Genomic DNA, 21,850 nt, shown 5'->3' on the forward strand with positions numbered 1-21,850 from the left:
ACTGGATTATGGGTCCTGTCAAGTTTCCTCTGCAGTAGGCACTTTAGTCCCTTTCCCACTGTACACTCTAAAGCCTGTTTTAGGTCATTTTACACAGAACTACTTCTTTTCGTCATTTTCGCACATGAGGAACTATTGTGTGTGCTCTCGCTCGCTCTCTGTTCTTGAGTAAAGCTTGCCTTTGACTGAATGCTTGTGTCTCAGCTCCTTATTATTATCACAACTGGCGGTCCTCAGGTGTGCAGTTCATCTTAAGATTTCTCATCTAGACAGTTCCTAAGGGGAAAGTACTGGGACTGTATGTGAGAAAGGGAATTCTGAATAAGTATATCCAAAACACCATTCCCTTGCAGAATAAATACACAAACTTCTTCACAGTGGATTTATGGACAACAAACTTGTTAGTAACTATACTCTGCACAGCTGGCAAGTTTGTACAGAATGATTGCTAGCCTCATCTGAAACTCAACAGGTGCTTGAACAGTCATGTCCTGGGGGGTTAACACTCACTCAATCCGCATAACTTGTTGAATGACCTGAGCGTCATCCTTAAATTTTACTTCCATTCACAATCAGTAAAATCTTTCAAAACTACTCTTTCCCACGAGTCTTTGCTCTGGACCCACATCCAACGTGAAGGAGAGGTCTGTGGTAGAATTGAAGGCGCTAAGTGAAGCAAAGCAGAGCTTGGATAGTTAAAACAATCCAGGAGCAAACTGCATCGTCTTCTGCCTTCAGACATCACCATGAGCACAATGGATAACATAAATTTTATCAGCACCAAAAGCAACACGTAAAGAACATGAGAAATGCACAGCTGTAAAGTTTGCCATGCTGTTGTGCCGGTTGTGCGCATCTCTCTGTTGAGAAGCCAGATAGCTGACTTCTTTGACGTGCTAATATGACACAAAAGGTCACCAGAAAACGTCTACGTCACTTCCTCAGGTGACGGCTTCCTTCAGCTATTTAATTACGCATTGTGTCATGTATACTTGGACAGAAAGATATAAAATGTAGCTCGACTATGCAAAAACACTTGGTAGCTTGATTACAGCTCGATTATAACTGCCCTGTAAACGTACTCATTTCTCCAGTTTCCTGAGGGCCGTGTGGAGCTCCAGCAGTAGAGAACAGATTTGCCTGGCTGGCCTGCTCATAGATTTCAGTGGTCTGGAAATGTCAAACGCCTGTTTGTTTATTCAGAGTCTGACAGGTGCCCTTTGTCATTAGATTAAATACCTAATTAATTTATCTCTAAATGACTGGTGGTGAAATCTGATTTAGAGTTTTCACACATTGTTTCAAATGAATGATGCTGTGTTTTGCAGTGTGGGGGAGGGGCGGAGCATTCCAGAAACCTTTCAGGGAGGGTGCTGCCAACAGTGAACAGGAGAGCAACATGTAAACAGGCAAAAATCTGCAGTTTTACTTGAGCAGGAGACTCTCTCGCACACACACACATACATATATTATAAGTGTACTTTCAAAAACAGACTGGGTTTATGTTTTGTAATACAAATGGTTTGTGAACTGCAACTATTTTGTTTTAAGTAGTCTATATAATTTTCCGAGATGTGTAAACTCATCTCACGTTTCTTGTTCTTTTTCAAGTTGATCTCATTGGTCAGTCAGTTTTCTATTCTAAAGAAAAAATATCAGACTGCTTTCCATAAAAAAATAAAAGAAATACAATAAAAATAAAAACTTCAGATTGTTGGTGGATGATTTGTCGGACTGCTGTGAAAAGCACCATAGGAATCCATTCTGTGGCATAACTTGGATCTTATGAGCCGCAGTGCAAAGAACCTGTCGCACCCCTCATTGGGAGGCATCGTCGTTTTTCATTAACCATCGGGCCCAAGGCCGAATTTATGGATCCTTTTGGTCGACCCCCTCTCACCCCAGGCCTTAGGGCGACTGCCCACCCTGCCCTCCCTGTAGTTACGCCCCTGAATCCATTGTTCCTATTCAAAAGCTTGTTCAGAACGACCATTCGCATCAAAAATTTGGGCTTGGAGTGAATAGGCCTAAATGCTCATTGACTCTCCCGTGTCTTGTGACCAATTGCGACAGTGTGTGATGTATTTTGTTTGAATGAGATACTGAATGACCGCTTTCACATAGTGGATCAGGAAAACTTAAATCCACTGTCTACCTTACACAAAGCTATTGTTTGCCATCAGAGGGCACTTTGAACAGCACATGAACGTTTGGACTACTTTTGTACTGTTTTTTTGCCATTTTTCTAAATAAATTAATGTGATTAAATTTATCTGCATTAATCATGCATACATTTTTTCCCATGCTCGAGCCCCTCCTTTATGGACAGGATGCCAAACACGTTTACCTTAATGTGCTCCAGGACTATATGAACTAGTGAACTTATAATAGTATTTTTTTACTTAAATTATTGCTACTGTCCATTTATTTTCCTGTTATATGTTATATTATATAGTTAAAAAGTGCTTATGTTCATGGGTAGGGTTAGGGGATCTAAAATATCTATAAAACAGTAAAACTGTAACTATGCAAATATACTGTATTTATATTAAAGTATCCCTGCACTCTGTTTATATTACAGTGACCCTGCGCTCTGACCCCAGCTTAGCTGGGATATGCAAAAAAAAGTGTTGTTTAAATGTTACATAGCTATGAATAACAATGAGATCAGGCTGGACATGGTTAAATCAAAAGGCTAAAACAATGGTTAAAAAAAGTAATTAAGAACCTGTTAGTTTGAGTGTATATTATGCATTTTTATTAATGCTTTAGGAATGCAAACACTAAATGATAATAAAGCTTCTTGAAGCCTGAGTCTTGAAGAAATTGACCTGATGGGAAGGGTCGGGGTTGTGTATTACTTTCTTCAATGAGAGGGAGGACAGAGGCATTGATTTGCAGCCATTACTGTAGGTTTCTTCTTTCTGTTGTGTTATTCACTCAAGGAACCTTAAGCCTATCCACCCACCCCTGCCTCCAACACAGACACCCACCAATTATGTGACTGTCCCCCTCCCCCCTCTCCAGGGAAATGTAAACAGCTTTGTCTTTAATAGTGGAAGGTCTTTCACAATTTAATTAAAACTGAGACCCATTAATCCAGATAAATTTGAAAACTGCCTTTTCGTTTTGAAACACTCTCCGTCCACGTGGCTGTTTTCCAAAAGTTGCTCGTCCACACTAAAACGTCTGAAAATGCTTTAACCCCCTTAATGTACATACAGAAAAAAAAAAAAACCGAAAGAAGTGTGGTCTGAAACGCAATTGTCCACTTGTTCTGCCGCTGGACATCAATTACAAGTCAACTTCCCGCACCTGTGAATGTTAAAGTTGTACAAGGTAGCATTTAACTTAACGACTTTCAAAGTGGATAGCAGGTACAACAACGGCGGTACAACATGGGCCGCCTTATTGATTGTTTTGGGTTGAATGGACCACATGACTGCGTCACGACAACAAATATGTCACTGTTTTTTAAAATCTCTGTTTTCCCAGTCCACACTACAATGTGATATAGTGTTTTCAAATGTATCCACTTGGGAGAGCATTTTCGAAAAGCTCTGTTTTCGCTGGACAAAAACACCGTTACAGTGTGGATGCAAGGCCAAAACGTACAGAAAAAGATTAATTTTGAAAGAATCTGTTAAATATACATCTAGACTGAAACAGTTTGCCTCAGAAGATTGCAAAAGATTTCTGGAACCAGTTTTTGATGACCAGTGCCTAAAAACTGTTGGTATGTAGGTGTGCTGAATCCTAATTGATTTTAATGCAAAGTGCTATATTTTACATTTCTGAGTTGACATTTCTTCAACTGCATGTCCACATCTTTCAGTCTGTTAATACTGCACATGCTGGACAACTAAACAACTATCACTATAACCGTAACAGGTACTGAACATGAAATGAAAAGCTTTAATGTTAGACTGATTAAGAACAAGCTATTTTGAGACAAGACAAAAAATAATGGTTGCCTTCATGACCTCATTATTATCTTCTGTCCATTTGGAGGCACACAGGGAATTGCCTTCTGTCTCCACAAAAAAACCACCTCTGGAAACTGATCTTCATGAAAGTTTAATGTTTGGCGTGGCTCTTATCATCTCTCCTATCAAATGAAGACACATGAGTCTCTACAACTACACCCATCTAATTCTCTTTGTCATTGATACTGAATATATATATATATATATATATATATATATATATATATATATATATATATATATATATATACATATACATATTATATTATTAATATAATAATTTATATTATTTTATATATAAAATTACAGGAGATTCAGACCACTGAAATCTATGAGCAGGCCAGCCAGGCAAATCTGTTCTCTACTGCTGGAGCTCCAAACGGCCCTCAGGATACTGGAGCAATGAGTACGTTTACAGGGCAGTTATAATCGAGCTGTAATCGGGCTACCAAGTGTTTTTGCATAGTTGAGCTACAGTTTATATCTTTCTGTTCCTCCCTCCTGGGATGAAGCTAGTTAAATGGGATAGAATGACACCATTGTCAGCACTGCTATCACAAAGAGGACATGAGTATCAAAACACACTAAATTACAATGTTCTTCATGTTTTTGTTTGAAAAGTATAGAAATTACTTATTTGTATGTTTGTATGGCATCTTTCCATTTTTACTGAAAGCTTGGTAGCTTTCTATTCAAAACTGCCTTACATTTAATAGAGACTCAGATTTATAAGTAAACGGTTCATACTTTCAGAATTTCTAATGAAACTATAGCCAGTATGAGCTGTAACGGATTTGGGCAGATACATGTAATGTGATCACAGTGCCAGTTCCATAGAACCATTTGTTTGCTTGGAAAAAGTAAAATAAAATATTTTCTACATGCCTTTTATCCTCAGATTACTCTGATAATAAACATACAGAAAACACAAAGTGCTTCCTTTATCACACTTTTTATTTTAAAAATACTTCAGGATTCATCTTGACTCTGTAATACACTGACAGTCTAATATCTCTTCTACAGTGTTGTACACTAACATCTTGGTAAGAAAAAAAGTGCTTTGAGGTGGACCGTGTTACAGGCGATGCCATGTCCGTCACTTGTGTTCTTCATAGTTTCCATAAGTCTAGACATCTTCATGAGGCCCAGTACTCACTCAGGCCTGTGAAGTTACAGTTTTGATGATCCTCAAAACCCAAATTCATTCTGGGATTTTGAAGCTACAGTTCTCCATAAAATGTTCTTCAGAACTTCAGAACATTCTATGTTCAATAAAAGTCATTGAAAGATATCAAGCATTCCATGAAACAATGTTACAATGTTTTTCACAATGCTTAGGAAGAGAGCTCCTTCAAACTGTTGACCAGGCTATGCATATTAATGGAATCTTAACAGGGACCAGCCCTTTTAATTAAACAAATCCATTATTTTGGTTCGCTGTTAAAATCGCCTTCGCCATCACGTTCACTTGCATCATTTTCACAAACGTAACATCATCAGACATGTCTGATGTAAATTCAGCTTGAAAATAAATAACTATCCAATTGAATGTCAACAGTGCATCATTGCGTTGGCAAACCCAGTGACTCAGGGCATCAGCAATGGAAAAGGCATGTTCAGGCTTTTGGAGTCCTCGGTTATCGCTTCTTTTTCTGTTTGATGGACTTTCGTCGTTTGACTATCATTTCGTACAGTTTGTCCATGCCCTCATGAAGCCCCTCGCCAATGATGGCACAGGCTGGTTGGATGTGGTATGTAGTGGCAGGCGTGAGCTCCTGGAGTGCCAGTTGCTTCTCTATATCGGCCACAGGCAGAGATTTAGGCAGGTCCTGTTTATTAGCAATGACTAACAGTGGCGTTCCTTGGTTTTCAGCGAATTTGGTAACTTTATGCAGCTCTGTCTTTGCTTCTTCCAATCGATCCACATCTACGGAGTCCACGACATAAATAATACCATCCGTGCATCTACTATAAGATTTCCACAAGGGCCGGAGTTTCTCCTGACCACCAACGTCCCAAAAATGACAACTTATTCCTTTGGCTGTGCCGTTACTCAGCTTGATTTTTTCCGTGTTGAATCCGATTGTGGGCACGGTGTTGACAAACTCGTTAAATTTCAGTCTGTAGAGAACAGTGGTCTTTCCTGCGGAGTCCAAGCCGAGCATCACTATATGGAGAGACTGAAACGAGGATATGTTGGAGAAACTGTTTCCCATTTTGACACCGTTTCTCCTTGCTAGCTGGGGAAAACCGATGCAGTCTCCTCAGCACCAGCGATTCGACGCAATTCAGAATGATTTTTATGAAACGATCATTGTATCGCGTCTGTTACCCGTATTATTGAGATCCGTTCCTGTAAATAAACACTCCTAAATCAGTGGAGAGTCCCGCAGTAACAGCTCACATCAGCATTCCTCTCACAAACCACTTAAAATTCAGTTGTTCAGCCTCTCTCGACCCCTGAACGGGCTTCCATGTTAGTGGTGAATTAAAGCGACCAAAGATCTTTTCTTGGGCATTGCACAAACGTGTCTTCTCACGCAGTGCTTGTTAGAAGCGAATGTGAAGTAATGAATGGAAGCACAGCAGTGGCCCTGCAGCAGCTGCTGTGCTCCTCACACTGGAGAAACTCCGCCCGCATTCATGTGAAAAACAAAATACAATCCCTTCAGAAGCATGTGCACAGGTTATCGTGTTCTCGACTTTTCGTTGCAAAGGGAGGTATTGGTACAGAAAGCAGGGTGCGTCAAGGGGGTTGTATCAATAAATTAGTCCTGGAACACGTTAGGAACACATACATTTTAGACGCGCGGTGTCTGCACCTCATCTGATCTTTAAAAATTAACTCTTCAGTGTGAGCATCTGTTTTGCAGAGGGGGGAAAAAACAGGGTATAGCGGTTAATCGTGGGTACTTAAATGCTGAAAATTATATCCCAGCATACTTCATATTTTAAAACTAGGAGTTTATAAACAATATCATAATATTTATAGTATAATTTTATCAGTTTCTGAGCTACAGTGTGGCTATTGTTGGTATATCGCGCCCCCTGTCGCCCTTAGTAGGTACAGGGTGTTTATCAAATCCTCACTCACATAGTACCCAATAGTTTAAATTTTTCTGGTTTCACTGACCATTTGCTTAAATAATTGACACATTTGTAACAAATAGACAAATCTGCCCAAGTAGCCTATCAATAAAATACAACTATAGCATTAAATATAGTTAGTAGGGTAGACAGAGCACAGTATACCAGAATAAACATATGCCCTTTTTTCATGAGATGCCTTTATTTGACTACCAACAAAATACATTTCTAAAACCTGTATACATTGTTCCTATTTTTCGCAATTAATCCATACATACATACATACATACTGTACACACACACATACATACATACATACTGTACGTACATACACACATACATACATACTGTACACACACACACACACACACACACACACACACACATATATACATACATACACACATACATACATACTGTAAATACACACACACACACACACACACACATATATACATAAATACATCTTGTATTTCTGTCTGTCTAGCTTCCTACCAATTCTTTCATTATTTTATTGGCAGAAGCTATTTGCACTAACTGCAAATAGTGATTGATGCTATTTGCACTCCTAATTAAATACTAACATACAGTATCACTATAGTGTGTTTATTGTGTTTATATGGATTAGGGTTAAGTCCCACAGACAGTAACACCAACCCCTACCCCTAAACCTGACCCTTACAAAAATTAACCATGGTTTTACTACAGTAACCATATAATGTCCATGGTATTTTGTAGTAAAATCATAGTAACCAGAAGGTTACTACACCATATTACTGTAGTAACACCATGGTTAATTGCATTAAAACTATGGCCAAAAAGCATGGTTACTACAATATTACTTACCACAATAAACTTTTCTCACAACTCCCCACATCTAATATTAATAATAATAATAACAATAATAATAATAATAATAAAATTTGTATTTATTATTATATGTAGTATTAAAGGAACTATTAAGAGTGGAGACAGGAGACAGGATGGAAAAAGTGGGACAAAGGAGGGAATCGAACACGGGACGTCCGCTTGATAAAAACTCAACCACACTGTCTTTACACACTACACAATTGCAAATAGTCACAATGTTGGTTTATTTGTCTTGCTTAAGCCTTCTGACTGAATAAGGATTAACAAAACTGCTAGAAGAAGCATTCGCTACCATGTTTTTTTAAGCTGCGGGTACAGTTGAAACATAGTATTACATATCTTCCATGCTGACCACCTTTCATATTTGCCTGATTTTCTCAGTGACCTTGATTCCTAGCATGTCCCAGAATATGTTACATAGTAGACAAAAAATTACAACAAGCAAAGTTTCCTTTCAAGGTCAGTCAGGAATAATGATTTATTCACAATGAAAGATGAGTAAGAAATATATATATATATATATATATATATATATATATATATATATATATATATATATATATATATTATTATTATTATTATTATTATTATTATTATTACGGTACAAATTTTATGCTTACAATTTTCATTCTGGTGCAACTTTACTATCAAACCAGCATAGACTCGAAAATTGCTGAAGAGAAGGAAAACCAGAAACGCTTTTTGATTGGAGAAAAATAAAATAAAAAATATTTAAAATAATAAAAATCAATGAAAAATAAAAATAAATAAACAAATAAAAAGATTTAAACCCTAAATAATCCAGTCAGCGAGTGTTTGCATTCTCTTAATGGTTTTAAAGGGATAGTTCACCCAAAAATGAAAATCCCCCCATTTACTCATTCTCATGCATCCCAGATGTGTATGACTTTGTCAAAAAAAAGAAAAAAAAAAAAAAATGTTTTTGAAAAATATTTAATCTCTGATGGTCCATACAATGCAAGTGAATGGGTGCCAAATTTTGAAGCTCCAAAATGCACATAAACACAGCATAAAAGTAAAAGACTCCAGTGGTTAAATCTATCTTCTGAAGCGATATGATATGATATGAGAAAAAGATCAATATTAAGGTTTTTTTATACTATAAATTCTCCTCCATCCCAGTAGGTGGAGATATGCATGAAGAAAAACAAAAGGAGGAGAATGTGAAAGTGATAGTGGAGATTAATAGTAAATAAGGACCTAAATATTGATCTGTTTCTCACCCACACTTATCATATTGCTTCTGAAGGTATGGATTTAACCACTGGAGTCTTATGGACTACTTGTATTCTGCCTTTATGTGCTTTTTGCAGCTTAAAAATTTTGGCCACCATTCACTTGCATTGTGTGGGCCTACAGAGCTGAATTTTTTTTTTGGGGGGTGAAATCCCCCTTACAAAACAAACAAACAAACAAACAACAACAACAACAAAAACACATCAAGATTACTACAGAAAGCTGGTGTGGTAATTGTGTGGTATGTATGTTGTTTTTTGGGATGCTTTACCACATTATTTTTTTGTTGTACAGTATGTAATAGTCCTGTGATATTCTTGTGGTTCTACTGTCGTTATTTAATGTCTCGACGTGAATGTGTGTGTCCTCAATTAAGGCCGAAAGACCTATTTCTACAGTGTTTTCCTAAAAAAAAAAAAAAAAAAAAAAAAAAAAAAAAAATCGAATAAACAAAATCGCACAATTTTGATAAGATTTTAGTTCAATTTTGGCGGTTGAAAAGCCGTTCGTAGCTGTTCGTAGTGCGCCACATGATCCTGAGTGAGCCACCGTCATTACCATGGAAACGGAATTGCTACAAAAGGATTTGCTGTGCGTTGCTGCGATCTAGCGGAGTTAAAAGGTAATGATGATAATGATTATAGTAATAATAACAATAATTTTAATAATAATATTGTAATATTGTAGATGTACATACGTATAGACATGAATTTAAGGTATTTTAATTAATAATTTATTAAATAAATTTATTAAATAACTTCATGCATACTTATAATTTTATTTTATGCAGATAAGAACCTAAAATTTTAAGTTATAAAATGTATCTCAAATATCTAAGTCATCCTATCCCTAGACAGACTAGACACAACTGGAATCAAGACTCAACATTTGTAAGTGTTTTTATGTTGTTGTAGTAGTAGGTTGTTGTTGTTTTACACTGAATTCATAAATTCAGGCTTGTAGTGTTGTAGGCCTGTGGACCCCTGGGGTTCTGTGAAGATAAAATGTATAATTGTAAAAGGTCTTTGAAGGTACACGTGAAGGGTCTGTGGAGAACATAAAAAATATACTGTATAATTTTCTTTAAAACAATTTCATGACAACCATTTGAATGAACTTTCCTTAAAGTTCTGATAAGAATTATATTATATTTTTTTCTTTAGTGTAACTTTTTTTAATGAAAGCTATTATAGAGTATTAGCCTACTAAAATAAAGAAAATCTAGATTTTTTTTTACTAGTGCCTGGGTTGGCTGAGAGTCTGTATGTGTGGGGTCCCTGAGACTGTCAAAAACCCATGACACAACTTATTTCTCTTTGTCAGGGTACTAGAAAATAGGAGGAGAGCATAGAAGAAAATGAATTGAGGAGAGGGAGTTTAGGATGTGACAGCTCAAATGAGGTAAATCAATCAACGACTACTAGTTTTAAGTCACAGTTTTCACTTTTCTTCACAGATGTAACACTTGTAAATTTTAATGTTTTACAGCTTGGTCTTTATTATGTATTAACACACAATTGTAAAGTTGGGTTCTTGGAGAGGAAGAGAGGAGACACAGGAGTAGATTCTTTAAATCTTTTAATAATAATCGCTGGAGTGGAAACAAACAATAAAGCTCAACATGCTAACATATCACAACATAACACTTCAAGAACTAACACTGAATGAACAAAACAGGAGGGTATTTATTCAAACACTGCTAAGGAGGGAATGGAGGACAGGTGAGGAAGATGAGGAACAGAATTCTGGGAGATGTAGTCCAGGGAAACAATTAAAAATAAGAGTCCTCAGAACAGAACAGTGAATAACTGTGACAATAATAAAGACTTACAAGTCCAGACCATAAATCACGTATGCTCCTTATATTACCAACGATGACAGAATAAAGACTGATGGTTTAATTATGTGAAGAAAACATGTTATATTAGTCAAATTCATAAAGTAGTTAAATTACCAATAATCAGCACATTTTCTTTCATTTTCAAACTAAAAGTATTAACCAGTTCTTTCTCCCTTCTTTTCCACAAAGAATTGGTAAGAGGACGAGACTGGAGATGCTTCAGATGAGGTAACAGACCAGTATTAACTTTGATTATTATAGTCATTGCCAGGTTATATGCTGTTACTGTATCATTAGATTGTGAAATTGATCACTTACAGGATGACAATGAGGCCGAGTTGCTGTGTATGGAAGACATGGAAACAGAGAATATAAGGAACCATGAGGTACATTTAATATAGTTGACAGAGGGGGTAGGATGAGCCATCTAGGAAACTGGGCCTGTGTTGTCAATTTAATTGTGTTACTACTTAATTGTTGAAGCCAGTAATCAATCTTTTTGTAACCATTATTTTTGTTTACTGCCAAATCTGGATACGATTGTGGTATAATTTTTACCTAAGTTTTGGCTCTTTTAGAATTTACTCATTGTTCAGAAATGTGGACGATTACCTTCACTTACCCAACATGTCAAACAATGTAAAAAAAAATTTTTTTTGACCGAAATTATTAGGCTTACTAAGAAGTAAATAAAGAAATGTAAACTTTTATTAATGAAATAAATAATATTAATCAATAATAAACTGAGTCACTCATTTATGTATATAAAAACATAGTTTTATATTTAGTTCCATCATGAACCCCTAGGGGTTCGCGCACCCACAGTTATCAAAGTCAACATGAAACCAAAATTGATTGTATTTACATTTTCTTTTTGAATATCCTGTTTCACTTGGAAATATGTCATATTACTAACGTAAAATGGGTTGCAAAAGCTGTTTCATATTGACTCTAAACCCTGCCCTTGACCTTTAAACTGGATGAGCCATCATACCAATCTCCACAACACAGTTACAAAAAGTTAATCTGTCAACCATATTACAGTAAACTTGAAGGCACTTCACGGGGCTTATTAATTATTTTATTATCAAGTATTTATTTACCATACCTGACTTGTAAATTCCATTAATACTTGTGGTTCTCTACTGTTTAGTCAGTGATGAATCATAGATATGTTAATAGCTGTAAATGATATGTATGTGACACAAGAGTTCTCAAACCTTTTTTGGTTTGACACAAAAAACCTTTTTTGGTTTGATTTTTTTTTTCCAAGAAGAATGGTCCTCCACCGATTTGTGGATCACATATAGACATAGGACAGGCAAATCTGATGATAACAGCATTTGTTATCTGGTACAAGATTACAGGAGCAGCATTTCAAGATCTTCTTACTCTTCTAAATGAACTGATACCTGGTGTAGCCATTCATTGCCATTGGCTTTATGGTTTGGAAAGTCACCACCCAATATGACTTCAATGGCTGTGTCTCGTTTCGAAGGCTGCATGCTAGGTAGGAGGCGTCCTTTGAAGGCTGCAGTATACTGAGCGTCCTCCTTTAAACAAGCCTCGTTTAAACGAGACGGCCTTCGTAGGATAAACGGAAACGGAACGTAACATGGTTGCTATGACAGCACACCACACTTTAACAAGCGCGAGCACTTTGAGTGAGAAGAGAACAAAGTCCCTTTAGAAGGGAATGTATGAGGTACATTTTAGGAGAGTTATAATAATGTAAAGATTTTTACAGGTGTACTTTTGTCTAATACTTTATTTTAATTATATATTAATATAATTATACATATTATATACTCTGCACCCATCTTTTTTAGACATTTCCGTTGAAGCAAAGAATTGTGGGTTGTGAGTGCCCACGAAGGATACACCTCATGCATCCTCCAAATTCCTGTGAAAGAAGGTCGCTTTCAAAGGCTGCATTCGAAGTGTCCTACTCGCTTTTCTGAAAGAGACAGCCTCGATGATGTATGCGGCCAACAAATGCGACCTCTGGAGGATGCAGCCTTCCAAATGAGACATAGCCATGTCTCCTGTCATTGAGGAAGCTAAGGTGCTTTCCACACAGGTCTTTACCTGGCAAAATCCGATCACAAATACACCTGCTACCTCCCGAGCATTTTTACTCACTAGTGCTTGTTATGCAGTTGCACAGCCTCGACTGAAAAATTCCATTCAGTTCATGGGAAATTTGGCTGTGATTGGTGACTCCATCCTTGTGAAACTGTTGATAAAGGAACTGGATTGGTGCATGTATATCCATTCAGTGCCCCGAACCTGAACAGAGAACACAGGACAAGTGGGAAGATGACGCTATCAATGGCAATAATATACCTGTAAATGGTGTGCGTGGCCCTTGTCAGCTTCTGTTCTTGCCATTGTTTATCATAGTCAAAGGTTTTGTACCTGACTACATGCATTGTGTGCTGCTAGATGTGGTTAGTCAATGGACTACTCTGCAGTTAGATCCACATTACAGTCAGTGTTCATGGTACCTTGGTAGGCACACACAGACTCTTGACTCTAGGCTACTCAAGATGAAACCACCGAGGGAGATAAGCTGGGCACCACATTCACTGAGAGAGAAAGTTCTGGAAAGCCACAGAGTGGAAGTCTTTCCTATTGTATTATTCACTTTTTGTACTTATGGGTGTACTCTCCACTAAATTCTATCAGCACTGGTGTCTTCTCTGCTTTTCTCTCCATATTCTGTTGCAGCCCAGAGTACCAAAATATTTGACTGAAAAAGCTGACCTGATGTTGAAAAAGTTTGTCATATATGCTGAAATGCTGTATGGCAAAGAGCATACCTCATTCAATGTGCACCCGCTGACACATTTAGCCAGTAATGTTTGTAGCTGGGGACCTCTTTGGGCTGCGTCTGCCCTTTCTTTTGAGTCCAATAACAGAAAGTTGCTGAGCTTTTTCCATGGAACTCAGCATGTACCCATTCAAATCACGAAATCTTTCTTGTTACGGAGAAGAATCCCCAAAATACTAAAAACAGCAAAGGATGCATCACCATCTGTTGTCAGCTATGTTGAAAGACTTTGGCATTGCAGCAGTGTTCTCCCACAGAAATCCTTTAAAAGAGATATCTTCACTTTTTTCTCTCAGAGTATAGTGAAACAGTTGCCTGTGCAACATATACTGGCCTTAAAGTGACTTCTGGTTAGAAGTTTGCAGTTTGACCACAGCATTTATCATCGAAAGTTTTTAATTGGACAGAACCTATATGCAGTGGAGTAGGGTTCTCCATTAGAATGGAGATGTAATTATGTGGTTGAATTTTGTGATGGCACATTTGCCATTTTAAAACATATTCTTGCACCAAAGTGTGTGAAATGTGACAGCATTTTTAATACAGACGTTCAGTGTGACTGCAATTCTTCTGTAATGGTTTTGTACTCAAGTCTGACAATTGACTCACATGTGTTTTTTAGAGACATACAGATCAGGATCTTCGGCAGGTTTTATGCACAGAGTTTCCATGGGGAATGGGGTTAGAGCTAAATTCGCAAAACACCTGAAACGAAAGTGCTTCTTGATTTCATTTCAAGATACTTTGTTTGTTGTTCCAATTGTGAACACAGTAGAATCTGACTAAGGATATACAATGGAATGTTTAAAGGAGCAGCCTGTGTTCTGTCACCCCTCTTCTTTTTCCTGTAAAATAATAGATAATCCAGTTGTATAATTTTGTAAATAATAGATGTTCAATAGGCCTACAGTATGTCATGATGTCTTCTTAAAAGTATTACTGTTATTGTTAAATTATAGTTATTTCTGTTACTGTTATCAGCATCAAACAGTTGTCATGAATTGTAGTAATTTCATCAATCTTTTTAAACTGATGAGAATGTATCACACAGTATCTCTGCTAAGAAAATTAATTTGTAGTTTTATAAAATGTACAAAAAGGAGATCAAATAATAAGCTTGTTTATTCACCAGCTGATCAAATCATTTTTTATCATATATTAATCCAGATCTACTATAGCCTACAACAGGTCACATTTTTGTAACACTGATACACTATACAATATGCTAATTTTATATTCCAACTCACAGACGGCACTACATTTCTGCCTGCACCACCCTGCAGCAAAAAGAGGTCAATGTTTTGATAACACTACATAAACCAATAAAAATACTGGTTCTTACAGTAAATTATTGTGATATTGCACAAAAGAACATGCTGTGGTATCCTTGTCATAGTCAGCTCTGTTCAGATGTTTTGGTAATACCACACAAAAACAATAAAAAAATACAACAGACTGCATCTTATGGTAAACTCTTGTGATACTGTACAACAGAAAGTGCTGAGGTAATCGTGTCATAATCTGCTCTAATCAAACGTATTGTATAATATCACACAAAAACAATAAAAAAATACAACAGACTGCATCTTATGGTAAACTCTTGTGATACTGTACAACAGAAAGTGCTGAGGTAATCGTGTCATAATCTGCTCTAATCAAACGTATAGTATAATATCACACAAAAACAATAAAAAAATACAACAGACTGCATCTTATGGTAAATTCTTGTGATATTGTACAACAGAAAGTGTTGAGGTAATCCTGTCATAATCTGCTCTGTTCAGATGATTTAGCTGTTTTGCAGTAGTACCATATGAATACCACAGGATATTTTTGTAAGGGCCCTTTAAGCTCAAATCTAGAAGGGTTGTGATTTCAAACTTTCAGCCTAACAAATTCAGCTCTCGTCTTGTGGAATTTAAGGGATTGTCTTTAATAGATTGAGTAAAGCTTATATTAATGTTTGTTCACTAGAGGAGAATTTACCAGGAACGGATGATTCTTTGAATTGCTTGAATGAAAAAGTGGCCTTGTGATGAAATCTTCTATATAAAATATGGTTTGCTCTATGACACTTAGATGGTTCTTACATTCTTAGAATGATTAAAAACATAACATACAATCATGGACTGCTCCAATGTCTTCAGAGTTTAATGTATTTGTTGAAATTATACAACAACGGACAATTTCTGAGTATTCATTTTTGACATAGAATGCTGAAGGAGAAAGATGAAGCAATGTGTTGAGTCAGTCATCTGTCTTTGTCTTACTCAACATAACTGAGGAGAAATCTCCTCTTTGGGAGGGCAATGATGAAAGGCTTGTGAAAGTGAACTATGCAGCCTGCATGCCTATGTCTTATAAGGGCAGATGATGACTGTTTACTTTTTTGTTGAGAGGGCCTGTCAAGCAGTGAGACAAATTATGCTAAAGTGATAAGGATGGAATTCACAAAAAGCAAGTAGTTAAGGTTTGTGAATCTTGCAGCAAGAATACCAAGTAAATTAATTCAGAGCCTAGAACAATGGGAATTGTTACACTTATACTGTGACAAAGATGGTGAGATTGTTTTTTCATAGTCATTTTTGTCAAACAAAGTCATTAGGATGTGGCATATCTAAAGGGAACAGTTTCCCTTTAAAATAACCTAAATCACAATTTTGTAATTGTAAGCTAGGGAAGATGCAAACTGGATACAGAGACATCTGTACAGGTCTCCAAAAACTGTGTAAATGCTAAAATTAATTGTCCACATAACACAGAAAGAAAAACAATGTGTTCTGACCCAATCACTTATCGATACAACACACCTAAGCAGATCAAAAAAATACATGACCATTCACATTGTCAGATACATTTTTCAGATGCATGGGCTATCACATTGAAACAAAGTATAAACTAATAATATAATGTGCATTTACTGTACAAAGAGCAAAAATATCCTATTTCAAATAAAGTGCTATATTCTATCAAAAAAGACTCTGGATGATTGGAATTATTATGAATGTAGAGAAATGTGTATTTGGCATAAGCCCCATCCTACGGTTCAGCGCTCAGATACTTGCTTGAACTGTCAGATCCTGCCGGAGGCAGTGATGGCAGGGGATCGGAGCTTACCCCCGCCCAGGACGGGACCTAAACCTGTGGAGATGGGGTGGAGGGGGCTTACGTAGTTACTACAAGTGGCTCCTCCAAGTGACCTTTTTTGGAAGTACACTTACATAAATCATTATGGAACAAAGAGTTTTGAACATATTGACTTCAAACTTGTGTCAAACCTTCATCAGACATGTGGCTTTGTAACAGATGTGTTTTTGGGGTACTGCGCATAGTCTTTCATATTTAAAAATAAAAAAAGTATTTTATAAATAATATTTGCGGTCACTATTCAAAACATTTTAATAGCTCTAACAAATTTTTTTTTTTTTTTTTTATACTAAAATGATAAATTTTTACTCTTGAATAACAAATGTCTAAGTGTCTACTTTCAAACGAGCCCAAGTTTGTGTTTGTAGACCAAATGGAAGAGTTTTACTTTTGGGTATGTCGTTTTCAAGCTCATGCACAAAAAGTGGCTGGATTCACAGGGAGTGGCTGAGATCAACATAAAAAAGCAAGCACAACAGGTCATTTTTAGAGCAGAAATAATCAATGATTAAAAACCCTTCTGAAACATCTACAAATGATAGAAAGTAGGCCTATACTACACTACCTTGCTTTTTTGATTTAAATAAGCAGATACTTAATAGCCTATGATTGGATCTTTATTGCAGTGATTAATATGTTTCAGCTGGCAACAATTCTTTTAATCCTAACTGATGCAGTGTGTAGCTTCTCATTTCTTAAACAACCATGTCGGAAGACGTATCCTGTGGTCGTGGAAAAGATGTTACGGTGTTTCAGAAGGGGCAAATTATTGACCTGCATCAAGCAAAGAAAACAACTAAGGAGATTGCTGAATTTCAATGGAATTGGGTTAAGAACTGTCCAACGCATTATTTAAACCTGGAAGGATAGTGGTGAACCGTCAGCTTCGCGGAAGAAATGTGGTCGGAAGAAAATCTTGAATGATCGTGATCGGAGATCACTAAAACTCTTGGTGAAGTCACATTGTAAAAAAATCGACAGTAGAACTCATGGCTATGTTTAATAGTGAAAGTAAGAGCATTTCCACATGCACAATGCGACGGGAATTTACAGGATTGGGACTTCACAGTTGTGTGGCTACTAGAAAGCCACTTGTTAGAGAGGCTAATCAGAAAAAAAAAAAAACAACTTCAGTTTGCTAGGGAAAGATTGGACTGTGGAGCAATGGAAAAAGGTCATGTGTTCTGGTGAGTCCAGATTTACCCTATTCCAAAGCGATGGGCGGGTCAGGGTAAGAAGGGAAGCGCATGAAACGATGCACCCATCATGCATAGTGCCCATTGTACAAGCCTCTGGAGGCAGTGTTATGATCTGGGGTTGCTTCAATTGGTCAGGTCTAGGCTCAGCAACATTATGCAGCAATAAAATGAAGTCAGCTTGTTTAGAACATTCAACACACTTCTCTGCCCTCCCCCTCCACCAACTGACACATCACTGACAGCAGATGTCTTCACCACAATTTTTACTAATAAGATTACAACCATCAGCAATACATTCTCAGCACCACACCCTGTCAAACACCTGTCCCCTGTATGCAACTCTTCTGTCTCTATGTTCTCTCCTCTGACTGACACTGAGGTCTCTAATCTCCTCATCTCCAACCACCCCACCACCTGTTCCCTTGACCCCATTCCTTCTCACCTTCTCCAGGCCATCTCTCCGTCCATCCTAGTTGCACTCACACACATAATTAACACATCTCTACTTACAGGCACTTTTCCCAATACATTTAAGCAGGATCGAGTAACCCCGCTGCTGAAGAAACCTGCACTTAACCCCACATAAAATATAACACTACAGACCAGTCTCTCTCATCCCATTCATGGCAAACACTTGAAAGGGCAGTTTTCAATCAAATCTCTGTCTGTCTCTCACAGAACAAGCTGCTGGATGACAATCAGTCAGGCTTCAAAAATGGACACTCCACTGAGACTGCCCTGCTGTCTGTCACTGAGTCGCTGAGACAGGCGAAAGCTAAATCGAGATCATCCGTCCTGATTCTGCTGGACTTTCTGCAGCCTTTGACACAATCAACCATCAGATCTTACTCTCTACCCTCTCCTCGCTGGGCATCACAGGAACTGTGCTTGACAGGTTTAATTCCTATCTCTCAGGTAGGTCCTTCAAGGTAGCCTGGAGAGGTGAGGTATCCATGCCACATCAGCTACTTACTGGGGTACCTCAGAGATCAGTGCTTGGGCCACTTCTCTTCTCTATATACACAACATCACTGGGACCCAACATTCAGGCACATGGTTTCTCTTACCACTGCTACGCTGATGACACGCAACTCTACTTGTCTTTCCAGCCCAACGACACCACAGTGACTGATCGAATTTCAGCCTGCCTGGCAGACATCTCGTCCTGGATGAAGGAACACCACCTGCAACTCAACCCAGCCAAGACTGAACTCCTTGTCTTTCCAGCCAACCCTGCTGTTGAACACAACATCACTGTGCAGCTGGGTGCACCTACAGTAATGGTCAGAAATCTAGGGGTAACCATTGACAACAGACTAAATTTCACAGAAAGACCGCAAGATCATGTAGATTTACACTCTACAATATCAGGAAGATAAGACCCTTCCTCTCTGAACATGCCAAACAACTGCTTGTCCAGTCATTTGTCATAACTAGACTGGACTACTGTAACACTCTCATTGCAGGCCTCCCTGCATGTGCAATTAGACCCCTGCAAATGATCCAGAATGCAGCAGCACATCTGGTCTTTAATGAACCAAAGAGAGTGCATGTTACACCACTCCTTGTCTCTCTCCACTGGCTGCCGGTTGATGCACGTATCAAATTCAAGGCTCTGATGCTGGCATACAGAACAGTCACTGGGTCTGCTCCAGCATACCTAAAATCATTTATGCAGAGCTACACGCCCACTAGAAGCCTGCGGTCGGCTAAGGAACGTCGCCTTGTTGTACCAACACAAAGAGGCACCAAAACACTTTCCTGGACTTTCAGCTTCATCATACCACAATGGTGGAATGACATTCCCAACTCCATCCGTGAAGCTGACTCACTCACTGTCTTCAAAAAACGACTAAAAACACATCTTTTCCATGAGCACTTAACCAGTCGTTAAAAAAAAAAAATTCTTGTTGCACTTTTAATCTGTTTTGAATACTATTTTGATGCTAGTGAAACTTTGTAGTATGGCAATTTTCATACCACTGTCTCCTTAAGATGATTCGCTTTTGTTTTCCTCTTTTGTAAGTCAATTTGGATAAAAGGGTCTGCCAAATGAATAAATGTAAATGTAAATGTAGCTGACTACTTGAATGTACTGAATGACCAGGTTATCCCATCAATGGATTTTTTCTTCCCTGACGGCACGGGCATATTCCAGGACGACAATGCCAAGATTCATTGGGCTCAAATTGTGAAAGAGTGGTTCAGGGAGCATGAGGAATCATTTTCACACATGAATTGGCTACCACAGAGTCCAGACCTTAACCCCATTGAAAGTCTTTGGGATGTACAGGAGAAGACTTTACAGAGTGGTTCGACTCTCCTGTCATCAATACAAGATCTCGGCCAAAAATGTATGCAACTCTGGATGGAAATAAATGTTGTGAGGTTGCATAAGGTTGTCGAAACAATGCCACGACGAATGCGCGCCATAATCAAAGCTAAAGGCGGTCCAACGAAATATTAGAGTATGCTATTTTTTATTTTTATTTTTATTTTTTTTGGCCAGGCAGTGTATATTTTGACATTAACATCCAACCATTGGAAGGGAAGGCTTTAGAACTGGTGTGACTGCAAATTTAGTAGAGCATTCCACTCATGATCAAATATTGTAGCCTAAGCAATGTATTAGGATTCGAAACAGCAAAATCTTGATGGTGTTTTGACAATGGACCTTATTCACAGTAGAGCCAGCTACTGTATATTCTGACGGAAATGACAACTAAGCTGAGAGGGATCGATTTACAGTCTTTTCAATGGGTTGTAGGCCTAAGCGTTTTGGATCGTTCCGCTGATGAAACATAAAAACATAAATAAAACATAAAACTCAATAAACGTGTGTTGTGGAATGTTAGATGTAGCCTAATCTAGGAGGTTTATACAGCTTTACACAGTGCATACCATATAAGTCACAGCCACGTTTTCATTCTTGTCAAAAATCAAATGTGGCGCTCTTGTGAATAAGGCCTATTTACTGAGAATGAAGTAGGCTACATAAAATGTCAGCACACAGGCTTCCCAGATTTTTGTTTTGTTTCTAGTTTTAAATAATAATAAAAAATTGTACCAGTTTAAATAATTGAACACTTCAGTGAAATGTATTTTTCAATAATGATGAATGAAGTCAGCCAGGCCCTGAGGAATGACAAATGCTGCTAATGAATGTTTCCTGCAAGGGGCGCTCAGAAAACTGTATTTCAGTCTTACGACGATTTCTGTCTCACTGAGGTCATTTTTTGTTAAAACGTTTTGTTTACATGTGTTTCTTGTAATAATTAGTGCCCAGTATAAAAAAAAAAAAAAAAAAAAGGTAGGTTTTTACTTCAGTCAGTTACATTTACATTTAGTCATTTAGCAGTTGCTTTTATCCAAAGCGACTTACAAATTATACACATGGTAAGCAATTTGTCAAAGTTTAACAACATCTGCAGTATAGGACCGCCAATTTCTCACAGTGGCTGGAGTAGTAAAGATGCTAGCACAGAAGAAAGAGATTTATTATTTTTTAAAGATATTATTATTGTTTTGTACATTATGTGCAGGTTAATTGAGGTTTTAGTGTGGGTTGGTTAAGTGCTCGCAGAACAGATGTGTTTTCAGCTGGTTCTTGAATGTTGAGAAGGTTACAGCA

At 37.6% G+C, this 21,850-nt stretch overlaps 1 protein-coding gene and 1 pseudogene across 1 annotated transcript; one reads left to right on the forward strand and one right to left on the reverse strand.

Moving 5' to 3' along the window:
• Positions 1-4,925: 4,925 nt before the first annotated feature.
• On the reverse strand, positions 4,926-6,667 carry arl4cb (ADP-ribosylation factor-like 4Cb). Its single transcript, XM_051708237.1, has one exon. The coding sequence runs from the start codon at positions 6,200-6,202 to the stop codon at positions 5,624-5,626; it is 579 nt and encodes a 192-aa protein (XP_051564197.1). The 5' UTR covers positions 6,203-6,667; the 3' UTR covers positions 4,926-5,623.
• On the forward strand, positions 6,557-20,095 carry LOC127447555 (uncharacterized; annotated as a pseudogene).
• Positions 20,096-21,850: the final 1,755 nt, after the last annotated feature.

Source organism: Myxocyprinus asiaticus, chromosome 10, assembly GCF_019703515.2.
Source record: "Myxocyprinus asiaticus isolate MX2 ecotype Aquarium Trade chromosome 10, UBuf_Myxa_2, whole genome shotgun sequence".
Classification (NCBI taxonomy): domain Eukaryota; kingdom Metazoa; phylum Chordata; class Actinopteri; order Cypriniformes; family Catostomidae; genus Myxocyprinus; species Myxocyprinus asiaticus.